Below are 26,586 nucleotides of genomic sequence, written 5' to 3'. Positions count from 1 at the left end.
GTTGATGTATTGCTGCACACATCCCTGAAGCTGAGAGGGGACTTGTAATGATTTCCCTCAGAGACCTCTGGCTGATCAACTCTGGGGGTGGAGGGAGAAGTGGAAAGACAGAAAACGTTTGAAATTTTGGCAAAAGTTGAGGTCAGAGTGTTCCCTCTTCTAGTGAGCCAGTGTAATTTGGTGGGGGGGGGGGATCATGCCTTTCTGTTCTAGGTAACCTTATCTACTAATGTAGGGAATGTAAAAGTCACTGTATATTTAGTAAGAAATATAGAAAAGTTTCACAAAACATGCAGTCTAAAATAAGAATATTATGAAGTGTGGAAATTGTAGATTACTAGATCATCCTCTAAACTAAGGATATTTACTGATAAATCACCTTCTTGTATGGCAGGTCAGTACAGTCCTGGTAACGTGGGTGAAGCTGACCAGTTCAGGGACAAGTGTGGGAGTGGGTCTTACCTTTGGAACTCAAAACTAGAGAGATTCTCCAATGCTAAAAACTCAGTACTATAGATTCCTAAGGTTTCTATTTCTAATTACTATGACACAATTGTGATTCTGTAAGCCTTTAAAATGAAGCAATCTGTCACTACCCTTACTTGAAGATAGTCGTACTGAGAGTGGCGTATATGACTGTAGCTGGAGAAGGTGATGCCGGCTCTGCAGGGCCACCTCTAGCTGATACTTCTGCCTTGATCAGGGCTGTAGACACCATGTGAATACCGAGTGTTGTCAACGGACACTCTTTTCAAAGGCCCAGTACGTTCCGGATGTACAAATCCTCATTCTTTTCTCACGCTGTGTGATTTATTTGCTCAGAAAAGAAGGACCTTTCTAACTTTGCACGGGATTGGTCAGTTTTCTGTGCTGGCCCACCCAGGCCACCCTGGCTCCACAGCTGTGACGTCCACTTCAGTTCACCTCCGTCTTCGTCCCTATAGCCCCTTGGGTCTCTGTTGGGCATAGAATGCTGAGTGCTACAGGGTCCCATGCAGCCCCACTTCCTGCCGTATCCTCAGCTCCATAGCACCACATTGGCTTTCATGGTGAAAGGCTGTTTCTTTCATTTGCTTGTTTGTTCCAGAAACATAGTCATCTTTATGCAGAAACTCCTCAGGAGCTTTCAGTGATCACAACCTGGAGACCCTCAGGTAGACCCCAGGTCGGGCTCCCCTTGGCAGTGTTCACAGCTTCATACAGCAGCCTGAATATGGCTGGTGTGCTCTGTTCGTGCCCTCAGCAGTGGGCAGTGTGCATCCCTCGTGTCTGGTTCAGGGAGTTCTGCGTCACAGGTGAGCTGCAGGTGCCAGGTGCTCTCGGGAAGTCAGAGACTTGGTCTGTTCTGCCCTGCTGCCAGTCTGAGGCTTTAAAACACTGTGGAACACACAGCTGGCAGCACACAGCATGCTCCACTCCCTCATCAGTTAATTTGTACCTGGGTGGTACAGGTGTCTTACTGGCCTGGGAAAGGCTGGCCTGTTAGCAGACAATAGGGGAAGCAGAACCCAGGGGAGAGTATTAACTAAATGGACCAACATCCTCTGAACATAAGCAAGAGAGAGGCACATTGTGGTGAAGGGCTGAGTGTGCAAACCACACCATAGGGCCTGATGCTGACAGGGTCACTTTGCCTGTAGCAGGCTAGTTCTGGCCGGGGCTGGAGGGCATGGGGAATGGCATGATCAAGAGAAGAAGAGAAGAAGGGTGGTACAGTCTGGGTGACTCAGATGAGCTCTGTGAGGCTATGGATGGAGGTGCCTTGACCTCATTTGGAGGGGGGAGGCACAGGGGAATACAAAGGAAAGGAGGAGAAAGGTGTACTAGTGTGAGGTGGACGGGGGAAGTGTGAGGTGAGTGGGAGAAGGCCGTAGCTTCAAAGAGAATTTGGCAGGCATGTCTTTTTCCTTTCCTCCTGCCTCCACTCCCCTCCCCACTCCTCTGACTTCTTTTTAAGGATGGGACAGACACAGTTGTTTGTCACCGCTATGTTACTTTTGGCTAATGGGAAACACTGACTCTTATGATGCCGCTGATACAGGTTTCCAAGCTTGCAACATCTACTAAGTGACTATGCATTTTACTATTCTTACCGAGAAAATGCTGTAGCTTCTTGATGGTCTGGTTGAGATGGGAAGACAACAATGTCTGATCATGCCAAAAAGAGCATTTTCTCAGGAGTTCTTGGTTGACAAGATTTGAAAATATGTTGAAATCTTGTTTTACCTACACTTACTCTTAGACCATATGTAGATGAAACGAAATCAATGGCACTTTGCAGGAGATTCATAAACCACGTGAAAGTGCACCGTAAGGTCCTTGGGACAAGTTTGTTTTCCACATGCCCACTGACTTTGCCTTCCACTTTGGTAGTCTGGTAACCAAAACCAAGCTATGTGGGTTCCAGGTAAACCCACCTACTCAAGTAGGTGATGCACCTGCCTCTGAATGTGAGGGTTTTGATCTAACATGGCTTCAGAATGCTGTGCGTACATAGGCATGTTCCTGGTGTGGTCACTGTGACCATCAAGAGTTTTCCCAAGAGGGCTTTGTTGTCAGAACTAGGCAAAGGACATATTGAAGTCTGTAGGGTTGTTCAAAAATACTTAACTCTCATTAGATATAAGACATGTATTCATTTGGACATTAGTTTCTTGCTTAAGGCATATGATAAAATGTTCATAATCTACAGTGAATTTTCGTGTGACTCACCAAAGTTTCATTTTTAAAGTCATTATATGGTTAAAGTAGGATATCTATAGTTGGATCCTTAAAAAATTCCAGCCTTTGAAAATCATACTGAATTACATGCTGGCAGTTTATTTTTCTGTTCTTTTCTGTCCATTTCTAGGCTCTATCATTTTGCTTTTAGGAATTTAATAAGAATACTTGTTTTATTGTGGCAGCATGCTACTGAAGTCACTATTGTGGAATTGGAAATCCTACCAGTCCAATCAGAAGACTGCTGACCCAACACAAACAGATTCACCCAGATGTGTTGGATGGTGATGGTGGCAGTTGCTTTGGGGAGAGATGGGAACAGGGACCTAGCTGTCTCTGTAGCTGCTGGAATAAAGGCTGGGCCTGGAGACAGGCGCCTGGGTCTGAGCCAGCCCTGGCCTCGAAGCCTTTGTGTGTGAAATCCAGATGGCGTGGCTGCCTCTCACATGCACTTCTGCCCTGGAGTCAGCTCTGGCCTTTAGTGCCCTATTGACTCTTCTCCCTGGGGGCGCTCCTCAGCCACCCGGGCACTGGGGTTCCCCCAGGTACTCTCCAATGGTGAAGGGGCCAGAAGAAAGGGTTCAGGTTCTAAAAAGACTACAGGATAATGAGTCGCCTCATCTATAGCTGAACCGTTAAAAATCCAGGAAGTGATTTGTGAATTTAAAAATTATTATCCACTTAATAAAACTGGCTTGTTTTCTGCAAGTCTCTTCAGTACCTCAAAATTAAGTAAAAAAAAACGCAGGCTTGGGAATTCCCTGGCGGTCCAGTGGTTAGGATTCCCCTGCAGGGGGCACGGGTTCAGTCCCTAGTCAGGGAACTAAGACCCCACAAGCTGTGCAGTGCAGCCAGAAAAAAAAAAAAAAAAAAGCAGGCTTGTAGAAAATAGATGGGCATAAATTATAGACACGTGAGATGTAGTTATGGAAATAGAAAGCAAGTTTATATACTATGTTTATATTTAGTATACTTATGCTATATTTGTATTTCCCCATATTCTCTACTTTTTAAACTATCAAGAAAAGCCAAAAGGAACATTGATTTCTTTTTCCTGGTCTACTTTGCTTTAGAAATTTTGTTAGTGCCAAATAATTGGGACTGCTAATCGAAAATAAATAAGTTAAATTTGTTCATTGTGAATTACATTATAAAACAGAATACTATAGCATGACCAATATTAATTAGTGTGCTGTTTCAATATGTGTGAAAATTGGTTATCGTTATCATTTTTTTCTTATGATTTTATGAAGGCTGTTTATATATTAATCTGAATTTCTTTATCCTTCAAAGCTTTCCAGAAGTAGCATTAGCAAACTGCCTTTTCCTCACAGAACTTTGAGCAGCTGAGCTCAAGAGACAGCTGTTGGGGAAGGCACTGTTGTGTGACAGGCAGTGTTTGATGGTACTCTTTTGGATTAATGTTTATGTCATAGTTCCTTGAGCTTCGGAGTTTCTAATATAGTAGGAATGATATAAATGGGAAAAATGAAGACTAGGAACAGTGTTTACCACATGTCTGTAACACCATGTTCTGTGTGCCCCGTGGCCTACTGAGCATGTATATGTTTGTGGACAGTAGGATACCCCCAGGCTCAGATATGAAAGGTTTAAGGAAAAAATTCATAGTCTTTTACTTTTGAGAGTCGTGGAGGGTGCTTACAGATGTGTCAGCATGAGGAAATGGGGGACTAGCTAATTGAAACCCCATAACCTGTACACAGTGCTGCTTGGTAGTTAACCAGCAGTTTTCCCCATTGGAAGGATTGACCAACTCTCATTGCACCCATTTTTCTGTTTCTGCCCTGATACGAAGGAACTAGAGTTTTGTTTTTATTTATTTGTGTGGTTTTGTTTTTTTTTCTATAACTCCAGAGGAGAGCTCAGGGAATAAAACAATGGCTCCTTCCCCAGATACACACACTTGCACAGACACAGACCAAAGGGTCCAGTTGGCCATAGTATTGGAAGTTGTCTCCGTCTTTTTCCTTACCTGTAACCATATTGTGTGTGTGCTACAACTCTCACTCCTAAGCCCTTATAGCAGGCACTGCTAGTTGCTCATGGTGCTCTGGCACTGAGCTTAGAGACATACTTCATCATATGGCACTATAGGCAGCCACTACCAGTCAGTTGGAATAGGCTTACAAAATGAAACGTTCATTATTCCTGGTCTGGGATGGATCCCAAATTCAGCATTCTAACAGATTTCTAAGGTAGCTGGTTGTTGTGTGTGTAAGTATGAAAATAGTAGATGATTAACGTCTGATGGAAAACATTGGGTTTTTACTGACAGCTTAAGTCTTAATAGTGTTTTATGTCTGGAAATTGTATTTGAAGAGGTACTTCCAGTAAAGAAGCTGCATTATAAATTTAGCTTCCAGTAATACAGAAAACTTGTGCCCTGGAGTTGTTTTTGCCAGTGTAAAAATTCAGTTTAGTTTCAGGTAAGGAAGACAATCTAATACTCAGTTGTTTTGAAGTCATCCACTTGAAATCATGAGTTTTCCTGTCAGTAGAAAAGACAAGATAAATATTTATTGATGGTGACACACAGAAAATTTATTCATGGACAGTAGCTGGATTAGCTAACCTCTGGGATTCTCTTATTCTTGTTTTAACAAGGCAGCATGAACATGTCTTTCCAAAAGGGTGCCTTCACAGAGAGGGTTTTATACCCCAGTGCTCTTGTCTGCATGCACTTGGAGTGTTCTCATAATCCAGCCGCCACGTACCATCTGGATAATCCCTGTATAACCAGTGGGTTTTGCAAAAATGGTAAGAGCCCAGGTTACTTGCTGTTAGCTGGCTACTTTGCATCTGCTTATTCCTGTGAGCTGAATCAGAGACCGAGCCTTCCCTCCTGGGCAGCAGCGACTCGGGGAGAAGCCTGGAGCCAGAGGGAGAGAAGGTACCGTGTGTGTACCAGCCACCCCAAAGGGCAAGCTTGTAACACAGAGGCTGCCATGTGTCAACCTGAAAATGGGATGTCCCTTGGAATTCATTAATCTATAAAACACTAACCTTTAATTAATCTAATGTAATGAGCCTATACAACATAAGTTGATCTCACACAGTTGAAAGCACATAACAGGGGTGCAAGATGCCTTTGTGTTTCCTCATCTGGATTGTGCAAGAGAGTGAGTCGTTGGCCCCTTTTTTTAGTGCCTAGTTCCAGGGCTGGGCCAGCGTAAGGCAAATGAGGGACCCAGGCCTCAGAATTTAAGGAGACCCTTGTTCTCACACTGGCACGTGGGAGTTGGCACCTGAGCCCTGGGTGCCTTTCCTGCCTCACCCAGTGCACACTAGGTGCTCAATAAATATCTGTTAGGTGATGGGCCAAAGGTTCCACAGCTATTAAGTGGTGGTATACGCAAAAGATCTCCAAGTTTTCAGTTTAAAAACAGATACATGTTAAAAAAGTAAAGCAAATTGGAAGCATCTTTGCTTTTGGAGCAAAGCTTTTTGTTACTGCACATTTATTTTCTCTGAGAAAGACATGTATTTCCTAAATTAGATATGAGCCATTCTTGTCATGACTAGTGCAGATAAGCAACAAAAATGCTTTGAATATGAGAGGAAGCTGCTATATCTGATGCCTCCTTTACAGCTGCAGTCTCCCCTGCCCTGTCCTGTGCTCCTGGTGGGTATGGACTGCATGTCCCTGCTAGTATTGGGGCAGTCCTTTCTCTAGGACATGGGAGTTCATGAGCATCAGTTGGCGGTCCTCAGGCACGAGTGTGCTCTCATCTGTAGCCTATACAGGCTGAACAGGATCTGAGCACACGGCATCATGCCAGGTAAATTCAGGCATACTTAGGTCCCTCAGAGCCCCGGCTAGTGTGGACAGCTGTCTAGGGCAGCTTCAGGGAACACGCAAGTGAACAGACACACTTGTGAAGGGACTGCTGGTACCTCTGACCTCCACTTATCCTCGATGTAGGACATGGAACATAAAGTATGTATAGGTCTAAGCATTCTGAACTTGAGAATGAAAATCTTCCACCAAAAATTTATTTCTAGAATGAAAACAATATAATAAAATGATTGCTAAAAATTATTAAAGAGAGACAAGAGCAGAGCTGACAAAGGGGAAAGAAATAAATGGATGAAGATGAAGACAGCTTTAATAAGAATGCCTCTTTTGAGAAAACTCAAGGGAGACTCCTGGCACTATAATCTGAGTTTTTTAAGATGCAGTAAACTTATGCCCTGTGTGCATGCGTGTGTGGTGGGTGTGTGTGTGTGTTTGTATTTTGGGGGAAGAAAGTGAGAGACCTTAGATTAACTAGGTTATTAACCCAGATTAACAACCAAAGATAAAATCTAATTAGTTCCATTAAATAAATCTTTGCCATCAAAATGAAGATGTTACATAGAAAAAATAGATTTATGCATTTTTGCTTGGGGGGCATGAAAATGAACTTTGTGAACTGACCTAATAGAAACATAGCATACTGGTTGTCTTGTAACCTCCTTTCACCTGTTTTCTTGGGGCTGACAACGTGCCAGCCTCTCAGACTGTAGTTGGGACAAAGGTGGGTGGGGTGTGCTGCACCTAGGAGGGCCCTGCGGTGGTGACGGCCACCCTCTGCATACGGGTGGGCATACGGGTGGGCGACACGTGGAGCTGTGCGCGCTGGAGGTCGGCAGGAATGGGGGTGAGTGCTAGATTGTGAGTCCGAGGACAGGGTCTGCTGGACAATGGGGACCTTGTGAGTTTGTGTCTGGCACCTAAAATATAGATAAATTCAAAGACATGTATTTATATATACATGTATATCTCTGTTTTGACTTGATGGATTTTAAAACAAACATTTTAAGTTAAAAAATTTTTTTTAACATTTAAACACTAAGATATACAAATGTAACTTAAAGGGATTTCCCAATGACAAAACAGTTACTTTTTTGTAAGGAAATTTTCAGAAACTGTCTCGACTTGTACCCCTGCTCAAGCAGCCTGATCCTGGGAGTTGGGGTCCATGCAGAATGGCTGGTCATGGCCCTCCTCTGCAGCACACTGTCACCTGACTTGACTGGGGTTGATTGTGCAAAAGCTTGCTTTTCCTGTTGCTAACAACTGTGTATATCCAGGTATCTGACTTCTGAAGTTCTTCGTGACATTGGAAGAGACAATTGTCTTGTCTGATTTGTTCAGACTTGGGGTGGAGCTAGAGATGAGCAAGTTAATCATTTAATTTTGTCAGGATTTGGGTTCTTCACAGTCTCGGTTTGCCTCAGGTGTTACTTTAGGGAAAATGAGCCCAGGGAGGGGGTATGGTTATTTGGATATAATTGATGTATCCAAGATCACATTAGAATCATAGCACCATCCTGGTTTCTGTATCAGCTGTCAGCCATGTGAGGGGAGGGTGGGGTATGCTAGCAGCTCTCTGGGTCAGGGGCTCCATGGGGCCCTGCTTCAGTTCTGATGTTTATTGACCAAAGTGAGCTATTTGTTACAAAATTCACACCCAGATCTGATGAAATTGTTTACATCAATGCACTTTGGTGAGAATTTTTAACATATTTCTCTGCAGTATGCTTTATCTCCATTTTTTTCCTTCCCCCGTCACAGTTTCTCCCTTAAGTTATTTGGAAATGATGTGGGGAAATGTGCATGTTTGTGTGTTTTAAGAATTAATTGATGCTAATAGTGGTAAGACTACGGTGGATAAAAGGTCATTTTTTATATGAAATCAACTTAGAACTTCTTGATTTTTTTTGAAGTGAAATGGGGAATTTTACAGTTTGTCTTCAGTCTTGCTGAAGAGAAATACTGTGTGCTGACTTCACCTGGAATTTCAAAACATGGACTGTCGCTTCTGCTTGCCACTTTACTGGGCTTTGGGGATCTCGCTACGTGGTAGTTTGTCCCTGCCAATCTTTAAAATAGACTTCAACAGTTATATTTGTTAAAGTAGGAGGTCCTTAAGTAAAGTGGCTACCAAATGCAAATTATTTCTCAGATCTAATTAGTATGACATGTAGAAAAAGGTTCAATTAGGTTCAATAGTTCAATTTAGCTATCTAAATTGGATTTTCCATGGATTTCTGTGATAATCACATACTTTCTGTAAGTTGTACCCATTGTTATTACTAAAACTATTAATGGATTTATAATATGAAAACAAATTTTATCTAACATCCTTGATTTACACATATTAGTTATATGGGGAAATCTAGTTTGATTTGATTGAGAAGAAATTTATTGGTGGCCGGACTGAAAATCTGAATGAGTCACCGAAGTTCATAAAGAACAAAATGAGGATTAGAGGTGAGGATTGATGACCGATGGCTTACTAATGAGAGAATCCGTTGTTATACCAGAATGACATCTCCATACTGTAATTATTAGAGCTGTTTGTTTTTGTTAGGCTTAAAATAGCTGAGATAGGGCATAAATGGTTCTCTGATTTTCCTTCCTGTAGTTTCACCAGTGATCATTAAAGAGTGGGCAGCTTACAAAGGGAAATCTCCACAAACCCCAGAATTGGTGGAAGCTCTTGCCTTCAGGGAGTGGACCTGCCCCAATCTGAAGAGACTCTGGCTGGGGAAGGCAGTGGAGGACAAGAACCGCAGAATGAGGGCCTTCCTGGCCTGCATGAGGTCAGACACACCAGCCATGCTCAACCCAGCCAGCGTGCCCACTCATCTCACGGTGCTGTGCTGCGTCCTACGGTAGGTGCTGCTGGCCGCTGCCTCAGCCGCTGCGTGTTCTCTAGCAGGTGCTTGTACAAATGCCTCTCCAAGACGCTTTCTGTGTGAAGGAGGTGGGGGTTATTCCAGATGAATCATGTTGTCGGTTGAAGTTTGTCCTCATCTCATATTTTCATATATTATAGAAATATAGGCCATGTAAATGCAATGTGGATTTGAACTGATGCTATATAGTATGTTTATAGAATAGGTATATTTGATGAACCTGTATTTTATGTAAATATCATAATGATTTTAAATATAGTTTATCCTTTAAATGTTAAAGCTTTTGAAGGCTATTGGGGAACTATATTATGTATTATTTGTAATTATTCTTCAGGGAAAATGTGTCTCTTCTTCCTCCTTCATTTATTTAAGCATATGTAGATCAGTATGGACTCATGGTTATCTCTCTTCCTAGGGTTATAACCTGATATAACCTCGTTACTTGGTTGTTCAGTTTGTTCCAGCTCAGACCTTGGGAGTTCATTCAGTGGCTCCTATGTCCCCTGTCCCCCCAGCATGTCCTTGCTTTCTGGCACCACAAGATGCCCAGGCTGTCCTGTATCTTCCCTGCCCTGGGACCTGCCATCTCTAAGGGGCTGGCTCCTGCCTTGGAGAGAGGGGTTTAAAAACCTAGATGTGGGCACTCTGTGCTTCCAGACCGTCTCAGCCAATGGGCCACAGATGCCTATGTGGACACTGTTGGTGTTCTGGAGTTAATTTGAATTGGCCTGTATACTTGAATCAGGTGAATTGGTTTTTTGAGGGTTTTTTTTGGAACCAATTTCAAACTTAGGAAAAAGTTGCAAGTATAATACAAAGAGCTTTTTATTTTTTAAATACTTGATGTTTAAAAGAAATACTTGTGATTTTCTAACAAACAAGGACACTGTCCCATGTAACCACAATACAGCCGTCAGGATCAATCAACATTAATACTTTATTTCTATCTTAACTTCAGAGTTTTGTTTCAGAGCCTCCCTTTGTATTTGGAGGTGAAGTCCCATTGGTCTTCAGCAGATGCTGTAGAGGGAAGAGCTGTTCCTCTGCTCCTCCTTGTCTCATCCATGCTGTGCATCTGTGCTCTGACCACTTGGCAAAGGGGGTGTCTGCCTGGCTTCTCCAGCGAGGCCATTCCGTCCCCCTCGTAACTGATACGATTTCATGGGAGGCACTTTGTGTAAAAATGCCATTCCTCCTCAGACTTCAGTGTATTTATATCAACATGGGCTCCTGGCTTCATCGATGACTTGTGGTCCACTACTGCTGTCATGTAATTTGGTACTCCACTGTCACCTGTTGGGCCAGTTGGGGGACTCGTCAGTCTGGCCTCCATGTGAGCACTTCTGTGCAGAGATTCTGACCTTACCGTGGATGCCCCCTTTTCCTAGCAGCCCTGGTTTCTAGTGATGGGGTCAGTATTGGACACCAGGCTCTTGACAGCAACTTTGCTGCTCCCAGACCTTCCCCAGTATGCATACAGGCACACAAACAACTGCATGTTTATAGACTTCCGCTTTTGATTTCTTCAACCTGGCCATCCTAGCTCTCCCTTCCCATGTGTATGGTCTCTGGCCCTGACAAACAGTGAGAGCCTGGGGCCCAGCTGCCATACAGGTCGTCACAGGCCCCAGCCCTGTGTGTCCCATCCCCCTGGGCTGGCCCCTTCTCCATGGTCCCCTGACCCCCACTGGGTCTCACCTGCTCCCTGAGGATGGGGGCAGAGCTTTAGTCAGGTGTTTCTTTCCTGAAGTTTCTTACATTCATAACAGACTTTAAGGCCAATAACTTATTTAGAAGCCTTTCCTTAATTAAATTGAGGTTGACTAAAATTAGCCTACGGTATCAGTTTCTTATCTTTATCTCCATTGAGGATTAGCTAGTGAGAAAGACTAGTTTTTTTGTTTGGGTTTTAGAATCCTCTTCTGGTTTCCTCTGATGGAGAGTTCATTTTATATTAGCCAAAACGTTAAGATTAAGACTTTGGGTGCTCTAAGATCAAATTAGCGGTAATAATTTTGGTTACTTCGTTTGTGTTTCTTCCGAGTTTAAAATGATGTGTGGCCTTTAATCTAGTGGGTGGACAGCTAACTGTCCGGTAATAATTTTAGTTATTAGCGGTAATAATTTTGGTTACTTTCTTTGTGTTTCTTCCGAGTTTAAAATGATGTGTGGCCTTTAATCTAGTGGGTGGACAGCTAACTGTCTACCGTATACCTCACCTGAAGGTCCCACTGGGCACTGAGTGAGGATGATGTGTGCTGTGCCTAAGGCTTGTTTGGCTGCCTCTTGGCCAGAAGCAGCCGTACATTAGTGCAGGACAAGCCACTGCTGTGTTGATGTGAGCACAGTGCTCACATTATTTCATGCTCCTTGGGGTGGCGGTGCCTTTACGTCTTGTCTCTCCATGCAGTGGGCCTCTTGGGACACTGGGTTGCCTGGTGGGTGCAGACTGGACAGTGTGACCAGACCCCACTCTTTTTTTATATATATATCTTTTGGGTTTTGTGTTTTTTTTAACTTTTTATTTTATATTGGAGTATAGCGAATTAACAGTGTTGTGGTAGTTTCAGGTGCACAGCAAAGCAACTCAGCCATACATATACACGTATCCATTCTCCCCCATACGCCCCTCCCATCCAGGCTGCCACAACATTGAGCAGAGTTCCCTGTGCTGTACAGTAGGTCTTTATTGGTTATCCTTTTTAAATGTAGCAGTGTGTACATGTCAATCGCAAACTCCCTAACAATCCCTTCCCTCCACCCTTCCCCCACTGGTAACCATAAGTTAGTTCATTCTCTAAGTCTGTGAGTCCACTTCTGTATTGTAAATACATTCATTTGTATAATTTCATTTTAGATTCCTCACATAAGCAATATCATACGGTATTTCTCTTTCTCTGTCTGACTTACTTCAGTCCGCATGACAGTCTCTTGGTCCATCCATGTGGCTGCAAATGGCATTATTTTATTCTTTTTAATGGCTGAGTAATATTCCATTGTATATATCTTCTTTATCCATTCCTCTGTCAATGGACATGTAGGTTGCTTCCATGTCTTGGTTATTGTAAACAGTGCTGCAGTGAACATTGGGGTGCATGTGTCCTTTCGGACCATGTTTTTCTCCAGATATATTACTGGGCCCCACTCTTTGTCTTTGTGGCCCTTCCTTGGCCATTACCCCCAGAAACAGCTATGCTGCTTTTAGGCACTGTTCAGATGGCCTTTGGAAAGTCTTTCCAGATTTCAGGATTGTCCTGGTCCCTGTTTTTATTTTTTTGTGTTGTTTATAAAAAACGTGCTCATTTTAGAACTTGAAAAGGTTAATAAATGCAGCTAGTAATCTCTCATTTCACCAAACCTCTTCCTGTGCTTATCTGTGTGGTGTCGAGAAGCTACAGTGAGTGCAGCTCAGGTTCCCTCGTATTTGCTACTCTGGTGGAAGCCAGAAGACATGCTTGGTTGTGCAGACTGTTGTGTGCATTATGGGCTTGGAGCCATGGAGTTTCCCACTTGGAAAGACTCACAGTTTCAGATCCTGAGGAGGAGGGGCTTACTGAGGCAAAGTGGTTGGGGAGAGATGAGAGAGAATGGCTTATGGGGCCAGTCTTGGGGATTTGGGGCCAGGACACCAGTAAATGGGTTGGTCCACTTCTGCTAAGAGAATTTGTTCTACCTTCATGAGTGTTTTGGGCCACAGGGACAAGCAGGTAAAGAAGGATTCCCTGCATGGCTTCTGTTTGATTGATGGGTATGACCTGCTGAGAACGTGGGGTGAAGAGTGGGAAGGGCATGGAGCAGGGGTTTGGGGGGGGGCGGTGCAAATGAGTAAGAGGGTTGGTGTATGTCTCCAAGGGCCTGCCAAGGACAGGCTGTGGCCTGGGGCCGTGGCCCAGTGGTCTTTCTCTGGCGAAATTGCAGCTGTGTGACAAAGGTCTGCTGAGGATGGGGGAGGGGGCAACAAAGGGCAGAACCTGTGTCCCAGATATGGTAAGGCCCTGTGGAGGCCACACAGCATGACCCTTGGCCTTGATGGCTGGGGTGGGGCAAACGTCCACAGTCACAAGTTTGGGCTGTCATCCCAAAGGCTCTCCCCTTCCTTTAATCTTTTTTTTTTTTAGCATAATTTCAAACTTGAAGAAATTATAAGATTAGTACAAAAAGTTGGTGGCTATTCTTCACCCAGATTCCCCACATATTAACCTTTTACTGCAGTGGCTTTCTCCTCTTCTCTCCCTGTGTCTGTGTGTTTGTCCTTAATCCCTTGAATGGAAGTGGTGAATGTGATACCCCTTTACCCCTAAACTCTGTATGTTTCCTAAAAAAACAAGGGCATTATCAAAATCAGAAAAATAATACTAATACATCTGATCTACAGATCTTACTCAGATTTCTCCTGTTATCCCAATAACATCCTTTGTTAGCAACAAAATCTTGCCTTGTGCTTGTGCTCAGGTGCCTTGTCTCCTCCAATCTCAGGCAGCTTCTCGTGTTTCTTTGGGTTGATGCAGAGATGTTTCTGAAGAATAAACACTGGTTTGTTTGCAGACCAGGGATCTGCAGATCATACGTCTTTTAGACAGCATGTGAACTGATGCGTGTGGCTGCTCCGGGAAACTGTGTTTAAAAACAGGCAGCCAGCCCCTGGGTGCAGTTTGTCAACCTCTGGGTAGACTATTTTCTCCGTCTAGATTTGCCTCTGTTCCTTGGCAGTGAGATTCCGCTTCTGCTTTTGGGGCAGGCATACCCCAGCCGGGAGGTGGTGGTTTTCTCTATGCTTTCACTAGTGATATCAGCACCCATACCACAGCAATCAGGAGAATGGGGGAAGAAATGGCAGTCAAATCTCTAGAAATCCTTGTAGTGAAGATGAGGAGGGGCCAGCATCTGAGCAGAGGTTCAGTGTGAGGGTGAAGCAAGCGTCCAGAACAGAACAGAAAGCAGCCTTTCCCAGGGTACAGCTGAGACCAGACAGACGAGATCCTTATCCAAGACAGCTTCTGAGAAGACAGACTGAGTTACGTTCTGGAGGAACTTAATAAATACAATAAGGGAGATAGAGGGCTTGAGCCCCCAAACAAGTGCAGGCTTTTCCAACACCCCAAGGAGCATACCAGGGTCCAGCTCCCCATCTGTGCCAATAGGAGGCAGACCACGTTGGTCCCCCAAGTGATGTGGAGACCTGCTTCTGTTCCAGCTTCCGTGCTTCTAAAGGGTAGTGAGAGGAGAGGTGACGAAGGGGGAACTGCAGATACCCTCAGACTTCCACGGTAGGAAACTTAAGGCCCGACCCAGGAAGAAGACATGGAAAAGAATGTCTAGAGAAAACTGAGAAACACAAAGTGATTGAAAGCACTGTCAGTGCACAGATAGGAAGAACGTGAACACGTGAGATAACCAAGGGTCAGTTTTTGCTGCTCTCACCTTTGCCCCTGACTGCAGTGCCATTGGTGCCATCCATGTTCTATGGTATTTAAGCTGTCTATCTATGTACATGTGTATCTTTATGAACACACTTCATACTCTTTCTACATCCAGAAAGTCTTTCTGAGGACTTACATTGAAAAACAAATAAAGGGTGACTTTGTTAAAATGTAAATAGAAAGCCAAATGGAGGAAGTGGTAGGTATTCTAACCCAAAAGGCTTTTCATTGTTGCAGCTCAACTGACTGCTGAGAGTCTTTGCTGCCAGAAAAACCAGGAAAGATCTTAAGAAAACCAGCCTGTCCCCAAAACAATCTTTTTCTGATTCATAATTTTTAAAGAAACGTCTAGCCTAGGGCTAGGGGATGAAGAGGGGAGTTAGTGTTTCATAGATCTGCAGGATGAAAAGAGTTGCAACGATGGATGGTGGGAGGATGTCTGTGCAACACCGTGAATGTACCTGATGCCCTTGCACTATCCACTTAAAAATGGTGAAAGTGGTAAATTTTATGTTATGTGTATTTTACCACAATTTTTAAAAAATAAGAAAGAAAAGGGTTGTATAACATGGATACTTAGGCAAAGAACATTGTATATTGAGCAAAATCTTTCCACAATAATTTTTTTCAGAGAAAAGTAGGGAGACTTTCTTCAGATTTGCTGTTTCTTGCATCAAGCCCTGGTAAAAACTCAGTATGATTGTTTTATTTAAGATATTTGGCACTCAAACAATTGCAAAGGGTGTTATTTTTGTCATTGTAAATGTTGACAGTTTAATGAAGTAAAACTTTTACATCACTCGAATCTAAATACCATACACCCACTGTTTGTTTACCTTGAAATTGCATGCCCTTTCTGCTTCTACTACATAATTTTACCATGAAGTATATAAGCTCTGTGCCTCCACTTCCCCATCTCTACAATGGGATAGTAATGGTTCCTGCCTCAGAGTTGCTGTGACCACTTGAGGAATCAGTGTGTGTAAATACTCAGACTAGTGCCTGGCACCAGCAAGCACTTTCATTTTTCTATTGGGATTTTTATTGAAAATACTTCTCTTAATCAGCTGGATGAAACTTCCTCCTTCACCTTTTAAGTTTATGTTCCTGTGGGTGGATGTTAATTATTATAGAAATGAGAGCGGGCTCTGTACCAACTCTGATGCTGATCTTTGTTGACTTAAATTTTAAGCACTGAGAAAACGTTCTCAGCAGACAGTACTGGAAAGAGTTTTGTTAGGCATGTCACAGTTCTCCATACTCCTTTTAAGCTATTTGCCAGAGATCACATAGGGATCTATGTATCTCCAGAAGTTATTTTTGGTGATCATCTGGCAACTTGGCTAGGTCATCCTTCAAGTTTGCTGAATGCAGAGACTTAGGAACCACTGGACATGCAATGAGACTTATGACGAAGTTCTTAGTGGTTATCCCTTTACTCTCTCACACCCAAATACTATTTGGGATTGTGCCTTGGCTTAATGTCCTGGAGGTTGTCACTGGGGCAGTGCCGTGCGGCAAGGTGAGTAAAGGGGAAATGATTGGCAGAGAAAAGGGACTGTGGACACCTGGCAGTTCTCAGGTAGATAGTACAAATGGAAGTTGAAGTTGTAGAAATTGATTTCCCTTTAGCTGCTCACACCAGGGTGGCCCCAGTAAGTCTGTGTGTCCCCAGGGATTGCAGGTACCTGTTCTGAAGGCTGAAGCTTTAGTTCTTGTCCCTGCTGTCCCTTCCTGTTCCACTGCAGGGCATTCACCTGCCACTGCCAGAGCCCCGTCTGTGCAGACGGTTCGCACAACACTTACTCTTCATCAGGAGATAAATCTTGCTTATTTGGACCTAGGGCCTGCCTCCCAGGTATCCTGTCTTGAATTAAAATAGATAAGTCATATAAATTTGCGCTTAACATATATTTTCAGGGTTTCAGGGTAAAATTTGTGCTTAACTTTTACCTCACAAAAGTAAAGTTGTATCAAAAAATCACTTACCAGCTGGCTTGCAGTGTGTTTAAATTTAGTGTTATTTTTAATTACTTCAAACATTCTGATCAGCCCAGATGATGATTAGGTTTTCACTTGTAATTGGCATCATCCAGTGAAAATAGAAAAGCTGGGTAAGAAATCCATATAGGCCTCCTTAGCTTGTGTCCTCCTGAGTCTCCTTAGAACCTGAACACCAGGTTATGCATGTGACTGGTGACTGCTCCATCCTGACACCAGGCCTTCTCTGTCTACCCGCTGTAGGTATATGGTGCAATGGCCTGGAGCACGGATACTGCGTCGCCAGGAGCTGGATGCCTTCCTGGCACAGGCGTTGTCCCCCAAACTCTATGAGCCTGATCAGCTGCAGGAGCTCAAGGTAATTGACAAGCCTCATTCCTTGTTTTGGGAAGTCTTGTTTTGGAGTTCTGTGAGACACAGCTAACCTCACGGAGGAGTCACTCAGTGCACTAAACTAGTTATAATAATGACGTGAACTTAGAGCCTTCAGGGCAAAAGGAATTTCCTTCCCGGTTATGGAAACAGTCAAGTCTACTTTTGTTCGATAAAGGTTTTCCCTTGTTTACCAATGGGTGTTTATTCTTGTTTTCCACATCAGGAAATAAACTTGCCTTTTATTTCAGGTGGGGATCCCAAACCCTGGGAGGGCTTGGTCCTAAGAATTTACTAACATCTGGCCAGGATTCTTTTTCTTGTTTCGTTCTGTTGTTCCTAAATACAACATTCGTTTTCTCTAAAAAATAGTCTTTGCCCTCCTAGTATTGTAAATCCCTTTTAAAAAAACCACTTGAAGAACAATGTTATGTCATCATCCCTGTGCCCTTTTAGTCAGCATTTAACATCGTATTCCTTTTAATTTTCCCTTCTAGTATTCCTTTTTTTCTTTAATTGTTTTGACAGTATTAATTTTCTCCATGTTGTCACCTGATTTTTTGGTGTGCTTATCTTTTCAGTGCACTTTTATTAGTCACTGTGTCCACATGGCTGTACTCGCTTTCTAATTTCTACACTAAATTTTAGAAAATTCAAGACTTTTCAGAGTTAGCTAAATTAGTGGATCTGCCTTTTCTTTTTAATGTACAGGGTTTTGTTTTTTTTCTTTGCCATCGGTTTGGTTTTCTTTTGTTGTTGTTTGTGTTTTTTGTTTGTTTTTTACAGAATTTGATTTGTAATCAAGTAATCTCTTTTGACAAAATCGCCTTCACTTTTAGATCTTTTTGCCATTCTTTATGAAGGCGTTCTTTCCCTGCAGAAAAGTTTTAGGCTCATTTGATGGGTTTTCAGTATTCTCCTGTTGGGGCTCAATAAATCTCTGGTTTCCCCTAAACTACTGAGTTAAATTCAGTAATCCGGTGTTGACCCTGAACTGTGTGGAGCCCATGTCATTTGTGGTCGCCTTAGGCTTCTGATGACTTTGAAACAAGCTAAACTAAAGACAACCAAACTTAGGAGAATCTACCTCAAATTGTATTCTTTGTAGTTTAAGCTTTTCTGTTTGTTAGGCAGAAATTATTTTTTTTAAAATGGTTTTGAATTGAAGTTTTCCTTCTAGAATATTTGGCCGGGTGTCCCCCCGAGAGGCTGGTACTAAGTGCAGGCTCTCCCTCCCTGTGTCCTAGCGTGTGGTGCCACCGCCACCATCTTCATCAGCAGACTGTGCTCAGGGGTGTTGTAAATACTTTTACTAGAGTGTGGTGCCATCCCTCTACCTCTACTTCCTGTTTCTCTTATTTAGATTATTACATCAGTATTGACATCCCAGTTCTGAAAATCAGACCGCCAGGTATCAGGTATGCCCACCAAGCCTTATTCACCATCAACTTGCTTTTACTCAAAGTTCATCTTCTCCCATATCCTTTTCATTTTTGGATCAACACATAGGATATAACTTTTGAAAGACAGTCGCACTCTAAGCTTTCATTTTGGTTCTTTTGAGGTCTTAGTGCTTTCATAATTTTCTCCTGATTCTTCATCTAAAGCCAGGCGTTTCTAGAGCTGTGTTTAGAAAGACCCATTTTATGTGCAGTTACTTCAAGCCCACCACTATCCCTTTGGGTCTTGCTGGTCTGGAGGTCTGTGTTCCTTTCACCAAGGACAGCCTGCATCGTTAGTGCTTCATTCACGAGCACCATAAATTCTGAAAGAGCTGGAAGGGAAAATAACAGCATTCATTGGGGGGAAAGATAGTTGGTTTTTTTTTAAGATCAGAGATCCTCTCAGCTATCAGACTGAGAACTGATAGGAATAATCATTATTTAAATGAACAAAAATCCCTATGCAGAGACTGAGGGTCCCAAAGTTCAGTGATAGAAAAGTAAATTTCAAAATTGCTTTTTCACTTAACCGTTAAAGTTGTTTTGATATTTCAAAAGCAATGACGATGCTTTTCTGTAAAATACCATTTTCCTGTTGAGGATATAGTCAACTCTTGATTTTTGTTGTTCTTTTAGGGGCCATTATCCAGTTTGTGGATTGCCCAGATCCTGTTTTTCTTCTCCCATTTTTGTCCATTATATGCTTTGAGAATAAATAGGAGAAGAGAAAGAAAAGACCTAATTTTGAACAGTTTGGCCTCTTGATGGCTATTCTGATAGGAGGTTTGGTGGGAAAAGATGTTGAAACCGTTGGTTTAAATGAATTTGCAAGAGTTTCATCTTGTCCAGTCTCTGTCCTCCCGCCACGACCCTGAATAGTTGAGTGTTCTGCGTGGCTCCTTGAGGATCCATGACAATGATTGACTGACGGCCTTCACTTTTTCCCTGGTTTATTTTTGTGGCGCTTCTCCTAGGTTACCAGCACAAAAATAATGACTAAGGTAAAATCAGCACTGACACTGTGTTTGGAGGAGGGCGGGTGAAGGATGAGGAGAAGGACCTTTGCACAGTTTTAATATTTATCCAGTTTCTTTCTCCCTTGCTTTTGACATCCCTATAATTGCCTTAAATTCTTTTAACAGTTTCACATGCCAAGTGCAGAATTAAAAGATGGAAAATGAAGAGCTTTAAAGACAGTAGTAGGGACGTGCAGCATGTCTGTGATACCTGTAAGAATTGTTGTGCGTATAGGTAAATATGACAAATCAAAGTAAGAGTCTGTTGCCCAGTAATTAGAAGTTGGACCAAGTAACCTCACTGGAATTTGGTTCTTGAACTAATTGGCCAGAGCTACATTCCATATTTGTATTTCCTGTAAGATCATAAAATTTTGTCACTATTTTTCTAGTTGAGGAACTTTGAATAATGGTGAATATTTTATCTTATGTGGTATAAGAGAATGAGATTGGAATGTGAATATTGCAACCATTTCTATGATCAAGGGTTCAGATTCTGGTGCCACCAGATCAGTTTTGTGACCTTGAGCTCTCTGTGACTCAGTTTCTCCATCTATGAAATGGAGTACTAACAGCAGTATCATACATGAGATTGTTGAGATGTTAATGAAATAATATATGGAAAAATACTTAGTGATGTCTGATACATATTTATTAAGTGCCCCGTAAATATTAGATAGTATTATGTGTGCAATTAACATTTAGGGGATGAAATATAAAACACCACGTAAAGTAATTAAAAATTTTTTTGAATGAAGTGAAATCCACACAGCAATTGAGATTTTATTCACATTATTTTGGCGGTTTTTATTTTAAGAATTTTTCTCTATTGAATTAATGGTAGTTGTTATTTCTAAAACAAATTGACTTGAAAATCATTTTTTAAACCCGTAAGAACACAGTTCTTCAACTAATGATGAGGCCATTTAAAATAAATATATATGTGTGTGGATAATGTAGATTTATCCATTCCTCCCATCCGCTCACTGGGAGGTTACTTGTTCTAACTAGGGTGCTTCTGTGTTCCATGCACCGGCTCCCATTGCTTAGCCTCAGCACGCAGATGGCCATCTGCCCGAAATGGTTTTGAGCTGTATTAGTTAAATAAGGGCTAAGGGTGGGTATGACCAACACCACCAGTGACTAAGAAATGACAGCAGTATCGGGTTTCACCAGAAGGACCCCACTGGCACTTTGTTATAAAGCAAACGGCTTTAGAGCAGCATCAGCACCATCGTTCCCTTCCCCTCAGCCTTGACCTGGTCCTCCCTCCTCTGGCCTGGAAGGCTGTGGGCTGACAGTGAGAGAGCGGCTAGAGGCCTGGTTGCCATGGTCCCTGCAGAGGGGCCAGGGGATGGGTTTCTGCACAGGCAGCCTCCAAGCTTGGGCTGGCATTGCTGCTGTGCCACTTTCCCACAGCGTCAGTGTTTAGGGAGGAGAAACTCCCTCTTTCTGCCTCAGGACTCAGAAGAAGGGAGTTTCCACTTCCTTTCTGCAGTGCAGAGAAAGACAAGGCCGGTGGGGATCTCAGTAAGTTAGGTGACTTTTTTTTTTTTTTTTTCCATTTTGACCCTCTTTCTCTCCCCTTTCTGCTCATAAATGTAAAAAGGCATCTAATTCTATCATCCTGACCCCACCTGCCCTCAACTGAACATGTTTATTAGTTCCCTTTTCTGACACTACATTAGAGAAGCAGGAGCCAGCAGAGGTGGGCTGGGAGGGGTGGACAGACTTCTCCAGGTTCAGGAAGTTCTTTACTGCATTGACTTCAAATTTAAAAAAAAAGGGGGGGGGGGAGGTTGGAAAACACAGTGTTAGCTGATAATGGGAATGTTGACACTGACAGCACAAAACATCAGATAATCAAATTCATTAGTATTTGGCACTGGAGTCATCTTTTTTATCTTTAATGAAAAGCCAGTTTACCTGCCACAATTAGGCATTGCTTAGTTTGGTACCCATAAAGACTGCATTCTCAAGAGACCATCACCTTAGAAAATAAGCATGGAAGGTGGGAAGACAGAAACCAGGACAGTTAAAGCTCAGTCCTGGATAATCCACAAACAAGGTCCTTCACTGATAATCAAGAGTTGACTGTATTTGTCAGTGTTTCTTATCCTACACATTAGATGCTAGAAGAAAGGGCTGTGTGTACAAAGGAAGGCTCACAGCACTAATGACTGAGTGAGAAGAACCCACAGATACAAGTCTTTAGCTTCTAATAGTCTGCATGGTTCAAATACAGTGTTTTTGCTGTTGTGTTCTTTCATTTATAAGCTATCCATTTCTCCTAAAACATTTTGACAGTCTCATTAATAAGTTGCTATCTAAAACATTAACATATAAAATAATGTAAACATAAAGTACAAACTTAAGAATGAAATTATACCAAGTAATTTTTTAAGATAACTGCTTGAAAAATGCAGAATCTTAATAGAGTATTCCTTTTTACAACATTTCTGTTAATATATTACCAGTGTTTAGAATCTTCAGTGTAAAATTTTATTTCGTAAATGAATTGTGGGCTTCTTAACTTCTAAGGAGACTATTAATAATTTGTTACTTTGTCATGTGTCCACCTTAAATACAGTATTACTTGATACTTGTGTAACTCTTTACAAATTCCAAATTGAAATATTTCAGTGTGTTTATCAAACAGTCTCTTAAATTTAAATTTGTTAAATAATGTAAGTCTTTCTGTTCAGACAAGTCAGTGTTAAGACACTGTAAGGTAGTGATAGGGCTGCTTAGGGGGCATTTGGTTGAGGAATGTGCTCATTACCTGTGGAGAGTTGTAGTCAGACATTGTAAGAATTGGATACTGTAGTATTCTTACTCCATAGAAATCACTCTTTTCCATTTAAAGATTGAGAACCTCGACCCCCGCGGCATTCAGCTGTCAGCTCTCTTCATGAGTGGCGTGGACATGGCCCTGTTTGCGAACGACGCGTGTGGCCAGCCAGTGCCCTGGGAACACTGCTGTCCTTGGATGTATTTTGATGGGAAGCTCTTCCAGTCCAAACTCCTCAAAGCAAGCCGGGAAAAGACCCCACTCATCGACCTCTGTGATGGTCAGGTCAGTTGCAAGAAAGCAGGCTGGGTGGGGCAGGGAGGAGCAGGTGGCCACCTCCAGCCAGAATGAAATAACGCTCACTGGCTAATCTGTCGTCTTTCCTACCAAATTTGTAACAAGCCTGTGCGACAGGAATTTGATTTAGATTGGGCCCAGCCCAGTGTGTAACCAAATGCCAGTTTAGTGCCCAGCTCAGGATATACACTTGGTTCTCATTATTCACGGTAATTATATTCTATATATTCGCCTTGAACACTGAATTAGCAAATACTGAACCTTTGCTCTTAGGGGAAATATACGGTTAGGTTCCTGCAAGCCTCCCGTCACATCATCTTCATCAACCAGTCAATATGTAACCTTGTTTTACATGTGTTTCTGTTTAAATACTTCTTAATGCATATATATTGTTAATCCACTCACATTGAATTTATGGCCGACAGCACTATATATAACTCAGCCTCACCAAAGCTCATTTAACTAACACGTGCATTTTCTCTGTAAGGTACATCACAGCCTAGCACTTGGGAACACTAGTCAGTACTCAGCACTGCTCTTGGGGCCGTTTGAAACAGCAAAATCATTCACAAAAACACAAAAAGTGTGGCACTAAGGAGACAGTGAACAGGACACATGTTTACAGTATAAAAGCTGAAACACGAAGGCAATGCTGTGTCTTCTTCAAGCTCAGGTGGCAACTCAAACTTTATCCCACTTAGCAAATGTCTTCAAATGACTATGAAAATGCCAGGAGTATTGATTTTGAGGTTACAAATAAATTTTAGCAAGTGGGTAAGTGTGCAGATGTGGAACTCATGAATAATGAGGATTGACTGTACTTTTTAAAAATCCTGATTTAAAAATAAAGTGAAGTAGGTTATGAGGTTATCTTGTCCTTTTGTATAAAAGAAGCTCACATGTGCTGCAAGCTTTTTAACCTTAGACTACAAAACATGCATTCTCCCACGTGCTGCTTTAGTCAAGCTCAGTCTAAAGACAGATTTACAGAGTAAGCAGATTTTCAATTTCTCTGATTACAGATTGGTTGCTGGTGTACATATTTGTGTATTTATTAACAAAAGACACTCAAGTTGAATGTTTCTGATGTTTTTTCACAGTGGAATTTGACATACACAAGTTGTATTGTCCACATTTGTGCAGGTGACTGAACAGTCATCTCACAGACAGCCCCACAGACAGATCAATTGGGCTGTTGTCCTGTCCAGTCTCAAAGAGCTCTAGACTTCCCTTAAAAAGCATCTATCACTCTGTGCCTCAGTTCCTTCTCTGTAAAATACAGTAAATACCTGACCTAAAATTAAATTGATAGGAAAGTACATTTTAAAGATGTGAACTAGGCATCATCTACCCCCTGGTCCACAAGTGGAAGGAAGGCTGTGAGCATGATCTGTCTGGACTTACTCATTGATTTTGAGAACCAAATTCATTTTCAGTTAATAAACTTTATAGTAAATGGTTCTCACCTGAAGATATGCTGAGAAAGTAGAAATTTAAATTCCTGTTTTATGAGATTAAGATTATGAGATGAAGAGGTATCTGTTAATCTTTTTTTTTGCATTTTTGCTTTTGGGGTCATGTTTGCATTCTGTAAACAAGTATCACTGAGCAGATTGTGACTGTGTTATTTATGGGTAAATAAGTAGGCATGGCACAGTGGTCAGCATGTCTCATTTCTTTCCTGTTCTTTCCAATTCAATTGAAACCTTGTGAGTGAAGTTTTCACATGCCAGTCCTTGACTTCCAGGCCGAGCAAGCCGCCAAGGTAGAAAAGATGCGGCAGAGCATCCTGGAAGGGCTGAACTTCTCCCGGCAGAGCCACCCGCTCCCCTTCCCACCGCCAGCGGCGCTGCCTTTCTACCCCACCTCCGTGTACCCACGGCACTTCGGGCCCGTCCCACCAGCACAGGGCCGAGGGCGGGGCTTTGCAGGTGAGTGTGTCCACCACTGTATGTAGGGACTTGCTAGAGTGGGGAGACAGACGCACGTACAGCGTGCAGGCCTTCTTAGCAGGCAATATCTTGCTGTGTTGAGACCTTGTAAATAATTGACAGGCTTAGTTATGAAGTTGGCAGCAACATCTCTTCACATTAGAAAGGAGCAAACTTGATCCCGGAAGAGATTATGTATGGGAAAGGGAGCGGGAACTACAAAAGCTATTAATAGCAGAGATAAGATTTTAAAATTGGTCAGTGTAGCTGAAAACTCTGCTCACGTTTGTGATTTAAGATTTTCTCACGTGTGGGGTCAGTGGAGCTCTCCTCCACTAAGGCCACCTCCCAAGTCTGTGGCAGAGCCCACAGCAATAGTGTTCGGTCCCCAGAGGCTCCTCCAAGAGCAGTCAAGGCGACATTTCAGTGTTGTTGGTGACAGGAGGGGTCAGGAGTCTCCTCCCTGGCAGCTGAAGGACATGGGGGTTACTCTGCCTGAAAGCCCACTGGTGGCTCTCCCTGAACCCAGTTCCTCATGGCTTCTCCCATCTCTCTCCACCCGGGTCCCACAGGAGTCTGTGGCTTTGGAGGCCCCTATGGGGAAACTGTAGCGACAGGCGCTTACCGTGCCTTCCGCGTGGCGACAGCAGCAGGACACTGCGGAGCCTTCTCAGGCAGTGACAGCAGCAGGACTAGCAAGTCACAGGGCGGTAATTATGCCACACCTCCTCCTAGAGCTTCTGTCCGCCAGCAGCTTCCCGCTTCTTCTGACTCTTCTTCCTCCTCGTCTGTCCTGACTCCAGCACCATATCCTTCCTGATAGGTCCCCACTCTGGCATTCACTGCTGCTCTTCTCCCAGCCTCTGCCTGCCCCCAGGTCTCTGCAGCAGCTTTGCTGTGGCCCATCTCTGCCTTCCAGAGGGGCCAGTGTGTGTCCACACACAGCCCTTCTTCTGTGCACCTGGCCCCCTAACCATTGTCTCCTGTGTTAGAACAGGCTGCCCAGTAATACCCAGTGATGTTTTTTTCCTGTCGTATTCCCTAACAGCCCCCTCTGGGTAAAGAGGATGATGCTTGTTTAGAAGATTCTAAGGGCATTGTACAATTCTTGGCATAAAAAACTTGATCACAGTTTGTTTCATAGAAACATTTTTAAAGAAAGATGTAACATCAGATATATAAATAGTCTATTTTAAATTCGCATTGCTTCTCTTCTTATTTGTATTAGGCTTGTGAGGGAGAGAAAAAGTCTTAACATTTAGTCTTGAAATACTATCTTGTGATTTTGCTGTACTTTGAAGCCCATGACTTGTGACTTTGTCATAAATCCCACATTTTGGGACTGCAGATCTAAACATGGCTATCAAGTCTACATTACAGGATTACTCAAATACAATTTTGAAGAACTTTTAGCATAGGCAAGCCTTTCTTGACCGGGAATATTTTTCCAGCTCAGTTACTTGCATACTTACAGAAGCTACCTAGAGACATCTTTTGTAGCAGTAAGACTCTTACAGATGAATGCTGCCCTCTCTCTGTAGCTGTAGGAGCCACTTCTCCTCTCCTACTGCATGCCCCTCTCCTGCCTCCCCTGAGTTCTCCCGGCTGTCCAGGGTGCTTTTCCTCCTGTTACTGCGCATCATGCAGTGCACAGTAACGTGTGTTCTCTGCTTCACAATCAGCTTCAGCTTCTTGCAACCCTTACCTGGAAACTTATGCTGGCCTGCAGTTGTGATAAAATACTGTGGTGGCAGGGAGGGCAGGAGGGGGGAGTTCTGACTGTGAACATTGTTTGGTCAGAAGTGGTTTTTTAGTCTGAAATGACAAGAGGAGCCTGCTTCTTAACTTCCACCAAATTGTGTCTGGAATCCGGATCTGTGCTGTCCAGTA

The 26,586-nt window shown here is 42.8% G+C and overlaps 1 protein-coding gene across 3 annotated transcripts in view; it reads left to right on the top strand.

Annotated features, from left to right (window-relative positions):
* The window catches only part of FAM120A (family with sequence similarity 120 member A), a 103,606-nt gene that overhangs the window by 67,464 nt on the left and 9,556 nt on the right, over positions 1-26,586 (top strand). Inside the window, exons 11-15 of one of the 3 annotated variants that reach the window (XM_030847279.3) lie at positions 9,153-9,402; positions 17,091-17,205; positions 22,544-22,753; positions 24,513-24,696; positions 25,269-25,406. In XM_030847279.3, coding sequence (XP_030703139.1) covers positions 9,153-9,402; positions 17,091-17,205; positions 22,544-22,753; positions 24,513-24,696; positions 25,269-25,406 — 897 coding nt within the window. Of the gene's footprint in view, positions 1-9,152; positions 9,403-17,090; positions 17,206-22,543; positions 22,754-24,512; positions 24,697-25,268; positions 25,407-26,586 lie in introns of those variants that run through there. The other 2 variants (XM_030847280.3, XM_060301160.2) reach the window with 2 other exon arrangements.

Source organism: Globicephala melas, chromosome 6, assembly GCF_963455315.2.
Source record: "Globicephala melas chromosome 6, mGloMel1.2, whole genome shotgun sequence".
Taxonomy (NCBI): domain Eukaryota; kingdom Metazoa; phylum Chordata; class Mammalia; order Artiodactyla; family Delphinidae; genus Globicephala; species Globicephala melas.
Note: the sequence above shows the minus strand (reverse complement) of the source record. Positions and strands in the feature narration are given on the sequence as shown.